At 40.9% G+C, this 22,022-nt stretch overlaps 1 protein-coding gene across 2 annotated transcripts in view; it reads right to left on the minus strand.

The window, feature by feature from the left end:
• b4galt2 (UDP-Gal:betaGlcNAc beta 1,4- galactosyltransferase, polypeptide 2) overlaps nucleotides 1-22,022 on the minus strand; it is an 83,556-nt gene that overhangs the window by 48,998 nt on the left and 12,536 nt on the right. For both annotated transcript variants that reach the window (XM_061694966.1, XM_061694965.1), the window contains one exon: nucleotides 18,227-19,061. In XM_061694966.1, coding sequence (XP_061550950.1) covers nucleotides 18,227-18,560 — 334 coding nt within the window. In that variant the 5' untranslated portion in view covers nucleotides 18,561-19,061. The remainder of the gene's footprint in view (nucleotides 1-18,226; nucleotides 19,062-22,022) is intronic.

Genomic DNA, 22,022 nt, shown 5'->3' on the forward strand with positions numbered 1-22,022 from the left:
ATTTACTCAATAAAAGTAGGGCTGTGAATTTCAAAATAAGAGCAAGTAAATTAAAAAAAACGTGTTAAGTGTTTAACTGCAGAATAATTCTTTTTTAAAAAAACTAACAAAATACAGATAATACTTCATCTTTTGATAATATGACTAGAAGCAAAATCATGCATTGAAAAAACGCATTAGACATTGGTAGAACGGTTTTCCAGAATTTTGAGGTCAACTTTGGGGGTGCGTATTATACACGAGACATTATGGTAGTAGTAGTAGTAGTAGTAGAAATAGAAACTAGATGTGGAAAAGGGGGGGGGGGGGGGGGGGGAAATCTCATAATCATTCAAAATTAACACAATAACATACTGTATATATTTTAAATGGCAAAAAAATTATTTATGAAAAAAATCCAGTCAAATTGAAAAAAAAAAGTAAAAGTGAAGAGAAAATCACTTAACAACTACAATTTAATACACTGATCTTAAAAAAAATGGAATAAATATGAATTGTTAAAAAAAAGAAATGTGGAAACTACGCTTCAGCTAAATCACCTGACTATAAATTAATACAATGCTATTTAAAAAAATGACCACATTATTAACAGAAATATTTAAATAGTGAAATAACTTTGAAAATAGTTAAGAAAAGTGGGGGTAATACTCTAAAATGAATACAAAAATACTACAAATGGCAAAAAAAATAAAAAAATAAAAATGAATGTCAATAAATATAAAGAAATAAAGAGTAGTTGCAGAAAAAGAAATAGTGGCTCGTCTAACTGTTAGCATGTTTGGTAACTACAAGAAATAGAAAAAGCTAGGTTAACTGTTAGCGTGACTGGTACCTACACTGGGGTGGCATTGTCATTTCTATTGTGGTGAATGACTTGTAAGACACGTTATACAAACAGTCAACACAACCATTTACTCCTCTGTTTGTGTCCACATCAGGATTTGCCATGGTATATGTTAAACAAGTTTAACATTGTTAAACAAGTTTAACATTTATAATTGTTAGCTCCGACCGTTTTCAGAGCAGATCAGGGATGAGAAATCACTCTTTAACACACTCGCCACTACAGGATAATTGCTCACGATAATCTTTCAGAGACATCTGTGAAATCCATCCATGAAATTTGGCTCGATGGTCGTATGTGTGTACGCCGCTTAATATATATTTATACCAATATACCGATATATAAGCCACCTTACAGGGCGTCACTGTTTGGTTCCAGTCCAACAACAAGCTGGACTGGAACCAAACAGTAATCAACCGGCTCCCGTCGCAAACTTGCCTCCTACCGTTACCAATCGCTGCGACCGATCAGCGAGGCTGATTTCCAGGGAGTTGTCTCCCTCGTGGCATGGACCCAATCCGTGCCTAAAGCGTACGCACGCTTCATATTGGTGGGTGGAGGAGAGAGAGGAAGAGAGGGAGAAATAATGGCCTGACCTAAATACAGGTAATTCACCAGAGTGGAGCACAGACAGCAGCCAGTGAGATGAATGGAAAGTTTCATCTTTCTCGTTAAAACACTTTTTTTTTTTAAACTATGCTGTTCGTCACGCTGATTGAGCGATGGAATGGCGGCGTGAAGCAAACTCATCTGTCACAATAGGAGATGTAGGAAGAGGTGACAAACCACTTAAGCTTCCCTCCTACGCCATACAACAACGGAGAAAAAGAAAAAAGAAAAAAATCACCATATGGGAATAACTGTAAGAGCAGGACCTGAATAAATAGCACAATGGGGACTATTATTAGCCCTTTCACACCACCTTCCTGGCGAATTGGCACATCAGAGGCGTAACAGCATTTTTTTGCTTGTCTCTTTCAGACAGAACTCAACGACGCACGGTGCTCGTTCACAAAGACGTTGCGGCTTCACGCATTTGGATAATTTCACGTGTGGTGACATCTGGCACAGCGACAATAGCTTCTGAGACAAAGAGGTCTGGGCAGTCAGTCCCAGGCGTTAAACTTCTTACTGTGGTTGTGGCTTCCCGCCACGAACACTACGTCGGAAGGCTGCAGATTTGCGGGTCAACCTACGTCGGTACTAATTGTGCGTTCAGAAATTTGATGCATGGCAACATCAGTGGGATGGAGAGAATTTCTTTTAACACAAAAGCGGCGTGGGCAGTGAGTCTTGGGTGTTAAATTTCACACTCTGGTCGCGGCTTGCCACTACCCACTTCTGTTACCCATCTGATACTATGTCGTATGCCGGCAAATTCGCAGGTCGCACACACCCCTCTGTGTTGAAAGCAATTGTCGCTGTCGTGCTAAACGTGAACTTGGACTTTGGACAGTGCATTGTCCTGCTTCGATGAGATCTGTCTGAAAGGCTCAGGCGAATAAATTACAGCTCGACTGAAGGAAGGGTTGTTTGAAACTGTACAAAGTCCGGGACAGTGACAATTAAAAACAAAAGGGGCACAGGCAGTGAGTACCGGGTCTTTACACTCTGGTCAGGGTTTCCCGCTACCCGCGTGTGCTCTGCCTCTGACACGTCGCATGCAAGCAAATTCGCGGGTCGACTTATATCTGGCATCTTTCATCAGTTACTTGCAAACAGGACAGCAAGCCGGCCCAAAAAAGCAAACCACAATATGACACCGTTTTTATCGTTAGTGGGAATGCCACTTAGTTCAGATGCTCTTTCACATGAGGTTATTTTGGGATATTTAATAGCTCCAATAACTGCAGGCGGCCAGGTAGGATGTGAGATGACTTACAGCCTCATGCTCCACTGGTGGGTGTAGTTTGTAATGAGAATTTGTAGTGAGGTTTTTTGGGGTTTGTTATTTTTTTTGGGTGGGGGTGGGGGGAGCTTTGGTTGGTATACTTCGGTATTTTCCATGCTGAGCACTTCTGAGGTGGTAACACCCCAGCCAGTTGGCTTTTTCCACCTTAAATGGGCAACACAATGACCATTTTTTCCTAATGATTCTGCATCTGTCATGGCCAAAATCCTACATTATATACCCGTTTTAATGAACAATTATATCATAATTTACCAGAATTGGCTGGCTGGTGTTACCACAGGGTTTCTGTCGCTTATGCCTGCACTACATTTACTGATTATGTTAGAAGAAAAATGATTACATTATAAGCAAGTAAACTTGCAATCATGGTTAAAAGCAGTAATTTGGGGGATTTTGGAGGTCTTTTTACAGAGCAGATGCTGGTATTACTCAAAATTGTGGAGGTATTATTTTTTTTCATAAGTAAGCATTTATTTACAACCCCAATTCCAATGAAGTTGGGATGTTGTCCATCCATCCATTCTCTGAGCCGCTTCTCCTCACTAGGGTCGCGGGCGTGCTGGAGCCTATCCCAGCTGTCATCAGGCAGGAGGCGGGGTACACCCTGAACTGGTTGCCAGCCAATCGCAAACAACCAGTCGCACTCACATGCACACCTACGGGCAATTTAGAGTCTCCGATGAATGCATGTTTTTGGGATGTGGGAGGAAACCGGAGTGCCCGGAGAAAACCCACGCAGGCACGGGGAGAACATGCAAACTCCACACAGGTGGGGCCGGGGATTGAACCCGGGTCCTCAGAACTGTGAGGCTGATGCTCTAACCAGTCGTCTACCGTGCCGCCAGGTTGGGATGTTGTGTTAAACATAAATAAAAACAGAATACAATGATTTGCAAATCAAGTTCAACCTATATTTAATTGAATACACTACAAAAGATATTTAATGTTCAAACTGATAAACTTGATTGTTTTTAGCAAATAATCATTAACTTTGAATTTTTATGGCTGCAACATGTTCCAAAAAAGCTGGGACAGGTGGCAAAAAAGACTGAGAAAGTTGAGGAATGCTCATCAAACACCTGTTTGGAACATCCCACGGGTGAACAGGCTAATTGGGAACAGGTGGGTGCCATGATTGAGTATAAAAGGAGCTTTCATCTCTTTGTGAACAAGTGCGTGAGGAAATAGTCGAACAGTTTAAGTACAATGTTCCTCAACGTACAATTGCAAGGAATTTAGGGATTTCATCATCTACGGTCCTTAATATCATCAAAAGGTTCAGAGAATCTGGAGAAATCACTGCATGGAAGCGGCAAGGCCAAAAACCAACATTGAATGTCCGTGACCTTCGATCCCTCAGGCGGCACTGCATCAAAAACCGACATCAATGTGTAAAGGATATCACCACATGGGTTCAGGAACACGTCAGAATACCAATGTCAGTAAATACAGTTTGGCGCTACATCAGTAAGTGCAACTTGAAACTCTACTATGCAAAGCAAAAGCCATTTATCAACAACACCCACAAACGCCGCCGGCTTCTCTGGGCCCGAGCTTATCTATGATGGACTGATGAAAAGTGGAAAAGTGTCCTGTGGTCCGACGAGTCAAATTTATTTTTGGAAATTGTGGACGTCGTGTCCTCCGGGCCAAAGAGGAAAAGAACCATCCGGACTGTTATGGACGCAAAGTGCAAAAGCCATCATCTGTGATGGTATGCGGCTGTGTTAGTGCCAATGGCATGGGTAACCTACACATCTGTGAAGGCAGCATTAATGCTGAAAGGTACATACAGGTTTTGGAGAAACATATGCTGCCAGCTAAGAAACGTCTTTTTCATGGACGCCCCTGCTTATTTCAGCAAGACAATGCCAAACCACATTCTGCGCATGTGACAACAGCATGGCTTCGTAGTACAACAGTGTGGGTACTAGACTGGCCTGCTTGCAGTCCAGACCTGTTTCCCATTGAAAACGTGTGGCGCATTATGAAGCGTAAAAACGGAGACCCCGGACTGTTGAACAGCTGAAGCTGTACATCAAGCAAGAATGGGAAAGAATTCCACTTCCAAAGCTTCCACAATTAGTGTACTCAGTTCCCAAACGTTTATTGAATGTTGTTAAAAGAAAAGGTGATGTAACACAGTGGTAAACATAACTCTGTCCCAGCAGTGTTGCAGCCATAAAATTCTAAATTAATGATTATTTGCTAAAAACAATAAAGTTTATCAGTTTCAACATTAAATATATTGTCTTTGTAGTGTATTCAATTAAATATAGGTTGAACATGATTTGCAAATCATTGTATTCTGTTTTTATTTATGTTTAACACAATGTCCCAACTTCATTGGAATTGGGGGTGCACAATATACCTGTATATTAGTGGAAGCCCGCATAGTCACCATTCAGCATTCGCAGATTCAGCTATTTGCGGATATTTTATAATTCTTCGTTGTTTGCCAAGAAACTGGCCTATTTGGGATTCTTCTGTAAAGTCAGTCAACAGGAGTTGATAGATTTGCTAAACTAGGACTAAACACACCATCAAAACCATTGGAATCCGTAACAAGAGCTCAGCGGAACATAGCTAAACTTATCGAAGATCAGCAGTTCATGTTGTCACGGTGTGGATCCTGCGGTTTGAGGTCAACAAACACAGACGCGCTAACTGCTACGTCGGCCGCTGAAGCTGTGTAGTTTCCCACCAGCAGAAGCCACCTCAGGACCGTCGCTTTGCTGAGCAGCTGTAATATAAACGCCTTGCGATGGAGTTCAGGGTGTATGCCACCTCTCGCCCAAAATCAGCTGGGATAGGATCCAACTCACCTGGGACTCTTATGAGGATAAGCAGTATAGGATGGATGGATCGCCGGATGGACAGACAGATGGATAATGTAAACACAATATACAGGTATGGGAAGAAAAACTAAGTTCAACAGTTCTAGGATAAGCAAGCCTAGTTTTTTCTCAGTAACTGGCTGAAAGAGGGGAAAAAATCGACTAAGACGTATTGGACTAAACCAACTACACTTTTACATGATACTACTTCCCGATGAAGCGACACATCCAGAAGATGTACAGGATATTAATGAAGGGGATTTGTTGGACTTTTCAGTAAGGTCGAAACACTCAAAAATCATCCGGTTTGCTTCAAAATCACACACTTAATATAAAAGCCAATAGAAGCTTAAACTTGCCGTGACTCAAAGGCTTGGAGAAGCTCTTTTGGGCTTTGTGGCTTCCAAATCAAGCATCCCGGCCTCATCTGACCCCTTAACCATCACCAGCGACCAAACGCGGAGCACGGCTCTCAACATCGCCCAGCGAGCTAATTTGAGACTCAATGACATATAAAGGGACTGTCAAGCGACTTTGATCGGCGGGGGGACTCGGCAGGCCTGTAATGCGCCCCATAAATCTAGAAAAATATTAGCCCCTGACACTAGCTTCACCAATCAAAACTCAGCGGACATGTCTATCATAAGAGGACACACGTAAAAGTCTCAAGGATCGACGAGTGAAAATGAACAGGAAGTCAGACATTTTAGTTTGAAGTAGCTATTTCAGGGAACATTTCAGGGGTTTGGCATACTTTGAAGTACAAGGGAATTTGTTCAAGTGAACTCCAGTTGAAACCAGGTATCGACCTAGACAGATGGGAGATGTAAAATTACAAAACTTTTTTTTGCCTCCAGCATCTAATGTGGGCAGAGCATGGCATCCAAACTTGATGATCATTTTGTGGATGCACCAAGAAAAACGTGGTCTGTGGGCGTTTTGTTCCTTGCAGTTTTAATTTCTTACAAAGTTTAGTTTCTTAAACTTAAGGTAAATTACATATCCAGTTAAATAGAGAAAAGAAAAGCAATTATTTAACCTAGACCTTTTCCCCATTATGAAGCAAATTTGAACCATATGATTTCTCCTTGCCAATCACCAGAGATTTTCACTGAAAAGCAGTAATCAAGTATTTTATGTTTTTAGTTTACAAAAAAAAAAAAAACATTGCAAGCTGTATTGGGTTTCATCCATCCATCCATCCATTTTCTGAGCCGCTTCTCCTCACAAGGGTCGCGGGCGTGCTGGAGCCTATCCCAGCTATCATCGGGCAGGAGGCGGGGTATACCCTGAACTGGTTGCCAGCCAATCGCAGGGCACATACAAAGAAACAACCATTCGCACTCACATGCACACCTACAGGCAATTTAGAGTTGTCAATTAACCTACCATGCATGTTTTTGGGATGTGGGAGGAAACCGGAGTGCCCGGAGAAAACCCACGCAGGCACGGGGAGAACATGCAAACTCCTCACAGACGGAGCTGGGGATAGAACGCGGGTCCTCAGCACTGTGAGGCAGTCGCTCTAACCAGTCGCCCACCGTGCCGCCTGTATTGGGTTTCATCAAACTATATAAAAATGTGGACCTCATTAAAAAAAATGTTTTTCTTTTAAACTTACTGTACTCTTTAACTGACTTGAGACAGGTTATTACTTTTTAGGTCCAGAAAAACCAACAGAGTGCATCAATATTTAACTTATATGATCAGTGGGGCATACCTCGAAGACACAAACTGGCAGCCTGCAGTAGCTCAGGGGGAGCAAGTTGAGTTGTTCGCTACATATTGATTTTTCATGGTGCACTGTGTACGTGTGTGTGTGTATGTGAGAGAAAAATAAGTCCATGCCTGCTACTATTGTGTGCTACTCTTGGGCTCTTGTACAATCTATTGTTCATTTGCAGTCCAAATTCCTCATTAACTAGATTGGCACTTAAATTGAGAGGTGACCGAACAATCTTAACTTAGGCCAGCCTAAAGTAATTTGGATCCGTCTTGATTAAGTGTTAATTTAAAGCAACACATCACACTTTGAAAGCAAATCAAAACTATTGGGGTTTAAAAAAATAAAAAAAAACGGTTTACAATAATGAACCAAACTGAGTTCAGCGCAAACCCAAAAGTGAATCAATTCATCCAACACATCAAATACAGCGGAAATGCCAAATTCTTTGATTAGTACAGTGGGAATTGTGGAGTTACTAGTTTCGTGTTCGACAGCAAATCATCAAACGTCGCTACCATGGCCCGCCCACATAAATTTACAATTGCAATTTAGTGTCTAGCGCATGTGGTTTTAATTCGGTAGCAATCACACAAAACCAAAACGGAGGCCGTGTTTGAAGGACCCTAGCAAATGACCAAAATAACACTAAAGTGACCGCCTCAAACCAAAACGGCAGACTTCCTACATCTTTTCGTGCATGGCTTTTTGAGACTTTTTGTGGGTCAACACATGATTGACATGCCTACCAAATTTCGTGTTGCCAATTGAAACTGGCTTCGGGGGCTGAATTCTTTAAATATGCCGGCGGGCGCCAACTTAACTAGCTAAGCTTTGGGGGTGTAATTCCAGTGAACCCCTCCCTACAAGTCCTATATTTTCACCATGATGAACACATGTGTTCAATTTTAAGGATGGAAATGCCCTCAAAATTAATAAATTATAAAATCAGAAAACAATGCAGGTTTTTTTTACTTTTACTTGTTTTTTCTTTGGCTTTTAAAAGAAAATGCTAACTCAGAAGGGTATCAGTTCAGTGTCAATACAAAGTAGGGGTTGAATGACATGCATGTATAATGTCTTTAAGGTTTCACTGTAGTTTGTCCGACTGAGGAGCGTCAAAATCCACTGTGACTTTTTCAACTCACAATTAAAGAAACGTGTGGAAACCTCACAAATGTTTCTTGTTTTCATAAAATGAATTCGAAAAGATTAAATCCTCCACATAAAAGACAGCAATCTGCTACTCACTCTCGAACTAATTTCCCCGGAGTGCATATTTAGAGCACATTAGAAAGATGATATTTGACGCCGTGCCTCGCCTCTCCTCATTGCGCCTGAAATGACGCGAGTCCATGACTGGTTCCTGAGACGGTTGCTAATTTCATTCGCGGCAGATAAAGACGCCGCGGACAACACCCAGCGGTTGTCTTCAAAATATCAAATAAACACAAACTGCTTTTTTATTTGTATAGCCACTGATAATCCTTTTAACTAATCCACATGCTATCGCTCACAATGCTAATCCGCCAGGCGTGACGGCCCACGTAAACACTGCGAACGGAGCCCTGGCGTGAATAATGACATTGTTTTGGTTCATTTGTTGGCGACAATTTAAGGCTTTCGCATGCTGGCGGGCTGATGCGTTGTCGTACATGACCAGCGTGAGCCAATACACGTAAACCACAATCGCAGATAATCTTACATGTGCTGTGTTAACCCGGTGATGTTTTAGAGCAGCTGTGACCACATTTCCTAACCCAAAAACTAATTCAACCAGCCATTATATTATTTGTTATTATATTATTTTAACAGATATTACAAGCTTTTTTTTTTTTTTTTAAAAAACAAATCCATTCTTACATAACATGAACTATACAAAACTTGAAAAAAATCGCTGTATACTCATACAGAGCTGACTATACATTTATACAGTTTTCACAGTCATAATAGGAGGAAAGCCATAACTACAATGTGGCTAAATTGTCAATTGGTGTGCAGCATTTATCACTCCCATTCACACTACCTCGTATGGACAATTTACCTTTTGATGAACCTGCTTGCTTGTGGAATGTGGGAGGAAACTGCAGTACCCGAAGTAAACCCACAAACACGCCGGAGCAGAGATTCAAACCCAGAACCTCAGAACTGTGAGGAAGACATGGTAATCACTTTTCACCGTGATGCCCGGCGGTGGTAGCACACAACAAGCTGGAGCATACACACAGTCACTGTTCTATTAGGATTGGGCCAAGCAAGGAAGTTTGCAACAGAAATAGAAAGAGAAGAAATAATTCATGCTAACTCTCCTTTGGGTAGAAAAATTATAGCGCAGCACCAGAGAGAGAAGGAGAAGATTGTTTTCTGGCAAATTTATGGCAGCAATTACGGCATCAAGAAGAGGCCTTTTTACTGCTTAAAGTGATGGGTTGTTTCCACAATGTGGGGCTTAAAATGCCTTGTTTGAGTGGCCAAAATCAGCTCATGTTATTTCTTGATGAACACGAAGATATACAGTACAAGGTGGAAAATTAATAGCTTCCACTGACCTGGCAGCTAGGGTTAATAGCTAACATTATCAGTTAGCCGCCCGGACTTCAACGTTTTACAATAGGTATTAAAAATAAAAGTCAAAGATAAAGCTTCATATTGAGTTGAGGGTTTAATGCTAAGATATAGTATTGCACATTTTGCTGATGTCTCACGCATGACGACGGTTCAGTCTCCAAGCTTTTGTGTAATTTTTACCTACCTGCCAGCTAGCGTTAGCAACTAAAGTAAGTCGCATCACAGCTGTTCCAGTACCATGTGTGATCACTGAAAACCTACAACTGACGAGAGCATGATAACACGAGTAAGCTGTTGGCTAGCTAGCTTGAGGATAGCATTAGCAGCTAACATGAGTAGTTAAAGGCCTGAACTTCTCTTCAAGAAGTGTTAAAATAAAGCTAAAGAAGAAGAAGAAAGAAAAAGCTAAAACAGAAAAGATATGATGAGTTTTTATGAGATTTGCCCAGTGTAGCCCTGGATTTCAATATCCCATGACATTTTTTAACCTTAACAAATAACTACCATTGATAACGCCATGTAGGAGCTAGCTTGTTGATGAGTAGCTAGATAGCACATCGAAGTGCTGTTACGGTCTGGTAAAAATGGCTACTAGCTAGCGGCTAGCTTGAGCAGGTAACGTGAGCATTTTGCAGCCTGGACTTCAATGTCTCTTCAATAAGAGTCCTAAAAGTCAACAAACAAGCTAAACCCAGAGTTACAGCTTTGATGAGGAGCGCTAATGAGTTCTTGTGAGAAACTCTACCTTTGATGACAATTTGATTTTGTGTGCATGAGGGGCTAACTTGCTAGCAGCTAATGTTAGCTGTTAAAGATCTGGACTTGCCCTACCCTTAATTCCTAATTCCGCCCTTACACTTTGTTCATGGCCAAGCCGTTTCTAAAGCGCAATGGCATCCTTTAACACCGTTGCAAACTGGGCCTTAACCCACGTAGACGTTCTAACTTAACAAGCAAGCGGAGCAGACAGCGCGTGGGTGCTCTGTATAAAAGTAAAACCTCGGCGGGCAGCTCCATGAGCCGACACGACAAAAGGTTGGCTACTCTTAACGATGAAAAGGTGGCTAAAGGCTACCTTTTTTTTTTTTAGCACTAATTTAAAAAGTTAATTGGCTGGGTGACAGCAGGATATAAGGCAGCACGACAGGGGGGCTCGGGGGGGGCAACGGAGGAACCCTCGCCTGGCAGCTTTTTAAAGCACAGTGGCGCTCGCTGCACAGAGCCATGCTGGGAGAGGAAAAGCTACAGGAGGTACAGGAAGGAAATATAGTGAGGGTTAACTAGAATCTCAACTTGATGGTTTTGAAAAGAGCTTATATAAGCATTTGTAATGTTACAATGAAATTTGTGTTTTGATAACGACGGCATCAAACGTAACGTGTCATTTGATAAGGAGGCTCAAGATTATGCTGTTCTTCCAATACACTCGGAGACAGATAAGCTAATTAGGTTTGACATTTGTATGTGTGCGTCTGTGTGCATAATTGAGATTGATAAGGAATGATACAAAGAAAGCAAATTTACATAATATTGCCCGCACACTAAGTTTCTCTGTCCATGATTTGACAGCTAGGCAAATATCTGCCACTTTCGAATGACATTCGGGCTTTAGAGACGCATTATCATGTCAAAGCCAAAAGCTAAGCAAAGCTGCAGTGCAGAGCTGATATCTGAGCGCATATTTACTCTACGCTAGCAAAAACAGCAGCATCCACTGAGGCTTGTATACAGTATCTCAGATGAATTAAAGTGTGTCCAAACGTATTAATCAAACGACATAACTCTTAATTACAGTGATTGCTTAAAAACCCTCCAATACCTTGTCCAAAATACTCACCACTTTCGTCACCCGCTTACATATATATATATATATATATATATATATATATATATATATATTTATTCACCCGCTTACATATATATATATATATATATATATATATATATATATATATATATATATATATATATATATATATATATATATTTATTTATTTATTTATATATGGCGGCACGGTGGACGATTGGTTAGCACATCCACCTCACAGTTCTGAGGACCGGGGTTCAAATCCTAGACCCGCCTGTGTGCCGTTTGCATGTTCTCCCCGTGCCTGCGTGGGTTTTCTCCAGGTACTCCAGTTTCCTCCGACATCCCAAAAACATGCATGGTAGGTTAATTGAAGACTCTAAATTGCCCGTAGGTGTGAATGTGAGCGTGAACGGTTGTTTGTTTATACTGTATGTGCCCTGCGATTGGCTGGCGACCAGTTCAGCATGTTCAGCCCGCCTCTCGCCCGAAGATAGCTGGGGTAGGCGCCAGCATGCCCGCGACCCTAGTGAGGATAAGCGGAACGGATGATGAATGAATCAATGAATGAATGAATGAATTACAGTAAGTTAGCACCCATTATTTCTGTCATGTAATGTTGGTTTGACCTGACTGATTAGAATACACGATCTGACTAGAGCAGTGATTTCCAACCTTTATGGAGCCAAGGAACATATTTTACAATTGAAAAATCTCACGGCACACCAACAAACAAAAATGTCACAAAAGGTGGATCTATTAATTACTGTATTTACTTCCTGCCATCTAATAGTTTGTTTTGTTCTGTCTGTCACTATGCCTCACTGGCATAAATAGAGGAACAAAGATACATTATTTATCCATCCATCCATCCATCCATTTTCTGAGCAGCTTTTCCTCACTAGGGTCGCGGGCACATTATTTATTGTAAATATAATTTTTTTTTTTGCAATTAAGTACACAGGTATATACAGTAAATGAACGGGTCATTTAAATAGACACATTCTTCCATCTTGTGATCGGATCGGTGATCGGTTATGGTTTTTTTAAACTCGCTGATCGGTGATCGGCCCCAAAACTCCTGATCGTGTAAAGCCTAATATATGTATGAACCTCTCTCAAACAGATTCTTTTCCCACCAGGAAAGGGGAAAAAAAACAGATAAACTGCAATTACCTAATAGACACTTGTTTACATGAAGTAAATTAAAGAGCTTTATTACGACAGCTGGGAACTGCTTATTTAATTGTAAAAAAAAAAAAAAATGATTTCTTTCAAGAGCTAATTGCGGATTGTATTTGAACACTGTTACTAATAAAAACAGCAGCACATACTGGCATGAAAGCAGTCTCACAGGTCAATTTAAGTGTGATGTCTAAATGGGATTAGATGTGGTGGGGCGGTTGGTGCATAATATTGTGTGTGCCATTGCCATTAGGGATGCACCGAGACTGGTATCGGTATCAATGCCGATACTGTACGTCTGTACAGTATGAATAAAAGTGCACCAATACTAACACTAATAACACTTCACCAGCATGATATACCTTCTGGGCAGGAGTCATGTCAGTCGTGTTGGGATACTTTAACAATAAAGCATCACTTCAGTTGTTCTTTCACAATTTCATTTTATAACTTCTCAAGAACCAGTTTTGTATTTCAACCGCTTTATTTTGTACGTAACACACAGAGGTAAGATGGCATCTATATTCCTACTTGTTTATATCTACCAGACTCCACATTATTTCTTTGTCTCTTATTTCTTCTTTGCCTCTTATTTAGTTACTCATTTTACATAGCGCTCCCTAGTGTTCAGACTGAGACACGACATACTCTAACTGAAATGCATTGTGTTACAAGCCACATTGCAGGTGAAATGTGTGGAAAGACTGTTAGAAAAACATGCAGTTGGATGTTGTAATGTCAGTAAATGACAAGACGTTACTCTAAATTTCACTCAAATTTGTGCAATTCCTAAGAAAGGTTTGTGTTTTTGAACATTATTTGGTTAAAATAAAACACATTTTCATCACAACTGTAAGACGTAATGGCCTTATAAAGTATCTGTACACAGTATAGGCTTGTATGCAAATGTTCTTGTACTCATACATGGTTTCAAAAAAGGTGCTACCGGAGGATACCTAATTTCCATCCATAATAATAGTCATTTCTATGTTGCTTTAAACTCTGCTTTTACTGAAATACTTACAATATTGTGTATTATTATTCAAAAATGAGTCACCCCATCTAGGAAACAAACACCTGGAAACATGGTGTTTATTTTTCAGTTGGACAGTATTTTTCCACTTGTACATTCACAAGACTTTATTGCCAAAGTTTCAAAAGCTGATTTGCACACTCATGCTCACTTGCACCCACCACGCAGAAAACACACATTTACACACAGACACACACACAGAGGCAGAAACACACACACTTGGCTGCAGGAGAACACCAGCTGACAGGTGCTGCTTCCATGAGTGGCTTGCATCCACCCATTATGTAGTGTGTCTGTGCCTGAATGTGTGTGTGCAGTGTGTGTGTATGGCCCCCTGAGTCCCAACCAGCCCACCCCATCACCTCTCCACCTGCACTTCCTTCCTCTTCGCTCCCACCGTCTATGACTTTTCCACCATCCTTCTAAAAAACAAACCCTCTCTCTCACCATCTCACACAGTACGAGACCGAGATGAGCTGCAAGAGCACACCTGGGCCTGCCATGAATACCAACATATCTCGAGTCCCTGGCAGCCCAAACAGTTAGGGAGTGCCGAGCCCTCTTCAGCTGACGGCTTATCCTTCTCAGCACGGGTTGTGAAGCGCACGAGCAATTAGTTGAGAAAGCAAAGAGGATTCTGAAGCTCATTAACACGTATGGTATAGTTTGCAGGAAAGCAAAGCGCACGCGTATTATCAGATTTTTTTAAAAGAGCAACATGCAAAACATGTTTCCCATTTGCTTAACAATAGTCCAAGGTTTTTTAAAAATATGTTTTCTTTTAAAATAGATGTTTATTATGGAGCTACGACTTGACATTCTTATGCAATTAAGTCATGTTTTTGTTGGTTTTAATTGGCTACTTGTGTCTTAATAATATCAGATACATTTCTTTTTTCTCAATTTAACCAACTTAAAATTAAATAAACTACCTACGAAAGGCACTATCAATGTATAGGTTATTTATTATGCTTGGTCATCCAAACAATAACAAAATAAGACTGAATGACACACTGGAGCTTGACAAATTTAACAGGGATATGACTTATTTAGCGTGTTTCGCCATCCATCCAACATACCTCACAATCAGGGCCAACTAGCCTTCGGCATACTTATATCAACATTATCAGAAAACATTAAATCATCAAGTTTTTTTTCACAGTCAACTGGCAGTGCTAAGTAGCTCCAGTAGGTAGTCTACGCTCCAAGTTGCCCAGCTTCGACTCCATCGAAAAAGCCGAACAACAGCTGCTATTTTTTACCTTAATGCCAAATACAAAACTGCAAAATGCCGGTTGTGTCGAAAGTAGATGGAACGCACGGATTAGCTGTGTTCATTCCAAACACAAGGAACTGTAACTGACATTCCTTTTTCATTTTTTTGCGTGCTTATTGGCATCCATCCACGTTTGGCGTAACCCGGGCACTAACGTTAGCTAACCACTGACCGTTGATCTCGGCCAAATTAATGGGTTAAAACACCTGTGAAGCGCAGTGATATGTTGAAAGTCTGAATGCTCTTCTACTGTATAACATCACTCATGGAATGAGTCTTGTCCATTGAAATTTCTTGGTCGGAACTCCATCCATCCTTCCATTTTCTGAGCCGCTTCTCCTCACTAGGGTCGCGGGCATGCTGGAGCCTATCCCAGCTGTCATCGGGGAGGAGGCGGGGTACACCTTGAACTGGTTGCCAGCCAATCGCAGGGCACATACAAACAAACAACCATTCGCACTCACAGTCACACCTACGGGCAATTTAGAGTCTCCAATTAATGCATGTTTTTAGGATGTGGGAGGAAACCGGGGTGCCCGGAGAAAACCCACGCAGGCACAGGGAGAACATGCAAACTCCACACAGGCGGGGCCGGGGATTGAACCCGGGTCCTCAGAACTGTGAGGCTGATGCTCTAACCAGTCGTCCACCTATCCGGAACTCAATAAAACAAAACAATACATTCTAAATAACATTCTCAAATGAAAAATAAACATTGTGACATGTTAAACACACTGTACGACTTTGACCAGAACCACGGATATTGACGATGATTTCAAAATCATCAGGGTTCTTGCCCAAATCGTATGATAATAGGAGAGGTGACAAGGAACCTGTTCTTCCCACTCACAGCGGCAGTTATGAGTGATCACTAGTATGAAGTTACCTGAAGACAAACGTCCTTCAAAATCAATATGATTCTTGTTTTGAAAAAGAACGATTAGTCCGTGGTGGAGAACTGTAACCAGTAGTGCACAGAGGGTTCGAGAATGTAAAAGTATCTTGATTACAGTGTCACAATCAATGTATTGAACCTTGAAAGAGTCACATGTTTGCAGAAATATATGTTTACTGCGCAAACGTCTGCATCTACGCGGCGGGCTGTAGGAACACGCTTGCCGGATGCGGGCGTGTCGGCAGAGACGTGGCGGCAAAAGAAAAGAGCAGCAGGTGATGTCTGGCGAGGTAAGCGATGCCTTTCACGGCCCCCCGCCGGTTGTCTGATGCGCGCCGCTTACAAAAAAGAAAAGAGCCCTATCCGCGCTGCTCACAGACAACACACCCCTGGCGTCTTTTGATACCAAAGTCAAGTATGAAAGAAAACCAGCTAAATCCAGAGTAAACATAATCAAACATTTTTTGATTCCACATGCTGCTTATGTTGCTATCATCAATGAAAACACTATTTTTGGCAAGCGTCTATGCTGCTGTGATGTCTCGCTGTGAGTACGAAACAGCACTACGCTTGATATCAAATCCAGTTTATGTTGCGGGCCGGCCAGAAAAACTACACTTGCTCATTGGAAAAAGACTGGAAGGGCTTATGTATTTCCAAAATATAAATATTAAAAAAAAAAAAAAAAAAAAGGGAATAAAAGGACCTGGCAGCTTAAAAGGGAGAAGGAATTAAAGTCTCTCCACTTGGCTGTTCATAACTCTAATCAACTCTTCACAAGTGGAAATGATAAATCCCTGCCAGAACACCTACATTTTTTATAAGCACATGGATCCTGGTGAACCTCCTCAAATTTCACTCAGTAGCGCCCCCTGGAAAGTTACAAAAAATTTGCCACTGACACTAAAATGGTTGGATGTGTCTGTCAGAACAGGACACACGAAAAAGTTTCTAGCACCCATGCCCAAAATTGAACATGAAGTGGGCCATACTTATTTGAAGCCACCATTTTGGGCAAATTCCAGGGCTCATACATCGACAACCGCTGACTACGGAATTTGTCCAAATGAACCCCAATCGGATGTAGGAATACTAGAACGATCGACGATGCTAAATTGCTAAAGTGGGCGGTGTCAAAATTTGATGACCATGTCGAGGACTCACCATTAAATTTGCTAAACAATTTTTTTGTCCTCCACACCTATTTCACTGATCGAGATAAAATCGGGTGGAAACGTCCATTATAACAGGACGAACGAAAAATTGTCAAGGACCCATGCCTGAAATTGAACAGAAAGTTGCTCATTTTGGTTTGAAGCATCTATTTTAGTGCAAATTCCAGGGCTTGTACTCGATGAACTCCTACTAGGGAATTTACCAGAATGTATCCTGAAAAGATGTGTGAATCTACATAGCAAAGCTTTTTTTCCCTGTGCCATCTTATGTGGTCAGACTATGGCCCTCAAAGTTTGATGATCATTTTGAGGATTTTCGGTGTACTAAAAGGAGTTGTTAGGGTCCATTCATCGCTGCTTGCAGCTTCAAGTATTGTATTGAACAGATTGCCCTCACGTAAGGACAGCCACAGTCAGACTCGGATACACTTTTCATCCGTTTATTGAACGCTGGAGGAGCGAGCAGTGAGCACACTAATGCAGGACCTGCTGTCGGCCACAGCTCACGCCCGGACACTCAGGCAGACTCTCCGACATCACACACCACCCCGTCAGGCCCCGCCTCTTGAAGGCACAGATCCAACACACAGATTCTACAAAAGGTACAGTATTTTCTATTGTTTGCGTGCACATTTTTTGGGTTGTAAATATTATTTTCAAAAAGTGTTTAAAAACTGTTTTAATGAGTTTAAATGTGGTTAAAGTGTGTGGGAGGGGTAAAGCCAGCTGTTTTCTATATTGCAGATTTTCACCTATTGCGGATGAGTTTGGAACTCCATGCAATTTGGAATTACTGTTGACTCCTATTGTAGTTGATATTGACAATATATTTTCCAAAAACGACTTCTTCATTTTCAGGTTTCTGATGAAAAAAAAAAAAAAAAAAGACCTTTTGGAGTACAATTAAGAAACTGCAAACAATGCTTGGTCAGCTGACAAGGTGTAGGGAATTCTTTGAGAGGTGGACTCACCGAGGCCGGGGGGGTTCTCAGGACACGGCGGCAGGGGCTTGGGCGAAGGCGTCCGATTGGCACGGGGCTGTGCGGTGGGCCCCGCCTGCTCACCTGTGGCCAGGTAGCTAGCCACGGTGGCGTTGGCCCTGGATATGTTGTAGAAGTAAAAATGATGCCCACTGGCGTTGTTCCGGGAGCCGTTGCGTCCGTTGTTGAAGCGGCTGAAGATGTCGAAGCGCTGCGAGTAGACGTCGAAGTAGAGGATCATCATGATGAGGAAGTGGAGCAGGCAGAGCAACAGGACGCCCTTGCAGATGCGCTCCAGAGTTCTGCCCAACATCAGCCGGGTCATGGCCGAGGACGACGAGTGGGGGGCGACCACCGGCCACGGCGAGGATGGCGTGGCGCGGCTGCAATCATGCGCTCATCGCGATGGCGCCGTGATCGATATCCCAATGTACTAGAATTCTAAAGTACATCCAGTTCACCACTAACACTTATGTATTTGCATTGGTCATGGGATCTCTGGGGTAGACAGAGGGGCTCCAATGAAAGTCAAGAGCTGCCGGTTTGGTGGCAAACTGATGCCTCCCTGCATGACCGCGGATCTAAAACAACTTGATCGGCATTGGTCCCAGACAGACCTTAACCCAGAGAGCGCTCGGCCAACGATAATGAGCTCAGACATAAGGCAATGTGATATGTGTTCATGCTCTTCCGGCAGCTGGTGGCCATTCAGATAATCGAAAACATTGTCACAAAATCCCGCCAACAAGTCATCCCGTCGGTGACTGATGCTGTCTGGGATCTCGGCGATGTCGATGGTAGATGGATGGATGGTAGTCTCAGGCACCTAAAAAAAAAAAAATGCCATGAAGTCCAATTAAACTAGAATAGAATCTCACTTGTTAATGCACATCAGTCAGACCGAGACAATTAACATGAGGACAATTAACCTGTATTTACTTGGAAAAGCAGGATGAAAACGGACCACTGCAGCAAAATTGAGATTGTGGAGCATAATACTGTATGTACCTCAGCGTCCAGAGCTAAGGGTGTGTGGCAATATTTCCCATGTTACCGAAATAAAGATTCAGCTCAGTTCTTACTCAGTGGCAGTGTCTTATACGTGCCCTGTGACTGACTGGCGAACAGTCATGAGTGTAGTCCAACTTTTGCCAAAAGTCAGCTGGGATAGGCAACAGCTCCCCGTGACCCTGAGCAGGATCAAAATAGGTTCCTGTATCCGTACCTTTATCCGGATCCTCACCAAAACTAAATTGGTTAATTGTTCCTTCTAAGTTCCAAGTTCAGTTTTGCATTTTTCGGGGTCATTCTGCTACCTGTATGTGTCCTGCTATTTACCGTGTTCTGTATCCAAATAATTGAAATAAAGCTTAGAAATATATTCTTTTCATTTAAGAGGCCAATCCTGTTATAAATCGGATCCGTTTTGTCATTTAAATACATGCACCTAATTAAAATCAGTGCTATGGTATTGGTAAAAGCAATTATAAAAGTGAAAAACCTTTCCCCAACCATCCTCCTCCACATCTAAAATCTAATTTTCCACACAAAGCCCGTCTTCACTTCCCATTCATTTCTCTTTTAGCTATTCTACTTACAGACACAAAAAGGTCAGTGGAACTGATTCCTCCTCGACAAAAAGAAGATGAGAACAATGGTATCCCCGCAGTTATTGTTGTTTTTGAGGACTGGAAGCCATGTAAGGTACAAATGAGCTTGTCTCACTTTCCAAATCCCACACTGCTGAGTTGTTTGTCTCTCAGCAGGAGAAACTTCTTCATTAAAAACATGGTGGAGAAATGAGACCATTAAATGTACTACAGTGAAAACAACTTCTTCAGAGGTCCTAGTGATGAAGCGGTCCGTGCGTGTGTCATCATTAGTTGCAGAGAAGGGCTACTAGAGATGCAACACACATTAGGTACACTTACGCAATCTAATTGAGATCCAATGCAAAAAATTGTGATTCAAGCTGAATACAAAAAAAGAGGGAGAAAATATAAAAACAAGACTAATTATCCCACGGGGCTTCTAATTTTTTTTTTTAAGTCAGTCAAGTGCTTGAATTTTTTATTAACTGCATTACAGCGTAAACTAATTCCTTCACAAATTTGACGAAATATTTCTCTTGTAAAATGTAAAATTACCTACTCACTTATTACCTTTAATTCTCCTCTCAATATATGTTCCTTCAGATAATTTATAAATAATATAAGAATTATTATTGACACATAAAGAACAAAAATAAATCCAAATATTTAAGCCCCTTTAAATCTATTAAATATAAGGCATAAATATACAGTATCTGAAATACATAATAATTTTAGTTCCATTAATCCTCCCAAAGCCTTTATGTTCCTTTAAATAATTTAAAGAATCATAGAATTTAATGTAAATATCAATAAATAAATAATAATAATTCAATAATTATTATAACTGTTATTTGTTCCTTTACCTCTCCCTCACCTTTTATGCTTTTTAAAATAATTTATATGTATAAAATTCCAAAACTATAATGATGATGAAAAAATAATATATTATAAATATATAATAATACAAAATTTTTAGGTTCCTTTAATTATCCCTTGGATTTTATGTTCCTTGAAATATTATATCAAACTCCATAATGTCAAAAAAAAGAATAAAAATAATTTAGGTTCCTTTAAATCTCCCTTGGCTCTTATTTCAATATTGTATAATGTGTTCAAAGCAATTACAATTTGTAGTATTTTCCACAATTATGGAAGGTTGAAAATTAAACTTTAAAAACACCTTGACTTTGCCCTACAAACACGAGAAACCAGCTCTCAGAGGTGGATGCGCTGCGGTTTCATAACCACAGTAAAAAAAAAAAAAAAAAAAAAAAAATGTTAAACGACCACTGTCCAAATTTGCAATATTATCTTTATAAATATACAGCGCTAGTAGACTGTGCAGGAGGAGAATTTAATGTTTCGCCCAAACAAAGTTGAATCCTCCTTGCGTAAAACGTGGCCAGCCATGCAAGTGGCAAAGAAAGCAATAAGATCTCCAGATAAGGTGGAATGACTCAGATAGAAAACTTATCACTGATGTGTTGTTGTTTTTCCCCCCAGCACCTTATATTTGTTGGCATTTCGGTTTATTCCTTACAAGAGCTGCATTATAAACCTGTTATTAAACCCACTAAAAGGTCAGCGGAGAATTACAAGGAGCGAATTCTCGAGTTACTTGTACTCTTTGTTTCTTTAAATCAATAAGAAAAGGACAACAAGCTTCACAATTGCTTGTTTTTCATAAGCAACTCTCTTGTTTTCATCTTGATTACGCCTCTAAATAGTATCAACAAAGTGAACAAAAACCCTAAACTAAAATTGAGAGTAGACATTCAGTCAGTCCTATTTATAGATTCATACATTTCCCTGAGTAGCACGGTGGGATTAGTTGTTCGAACATCCGCCTTGCAGTTCTGAGGTTCTGAGTTCGAATCTTTTCAAGCCTTCCTGTGTGACGTTTGCATGTCTTGCCATAACCTTGGAACCCCCCCCAACCCAAAAAAATAAAAATATCATAATTCACCTCCTCACACTCACATTTTGTTCTTTAATTTCACCTTTGAGGAAATATGCTGCCCGCCCAACACTAACATTTTTTGGACCATTCAAAGCATTCACACAATAACTTCATAATGTGATAGTAACGCTACAGTATATTGTTTGAAAGTGGTGCAGGAAATGTATTCTGTCAAATTTAGAGTGACTGAAAGTAATGTGGGTTTAAAAGTAGAGTAAAGGATCTTATAATGGAC

This window comes from Phycodurus eques, chromosome 13 (genome assembly GCF_024500275.1).
Source record: "Phycodurus eques isolate BA_2022a chromosome 13, UOR_Pequ_1.1, whole genome shotgun sequence".
NCBI classification, from domain to species: Eukaryota; Metazoa; Chordata; class Actinopteri; order Syngnathiformes; family Syngnathidae; genus Phycodurus; species Phycodurus eques.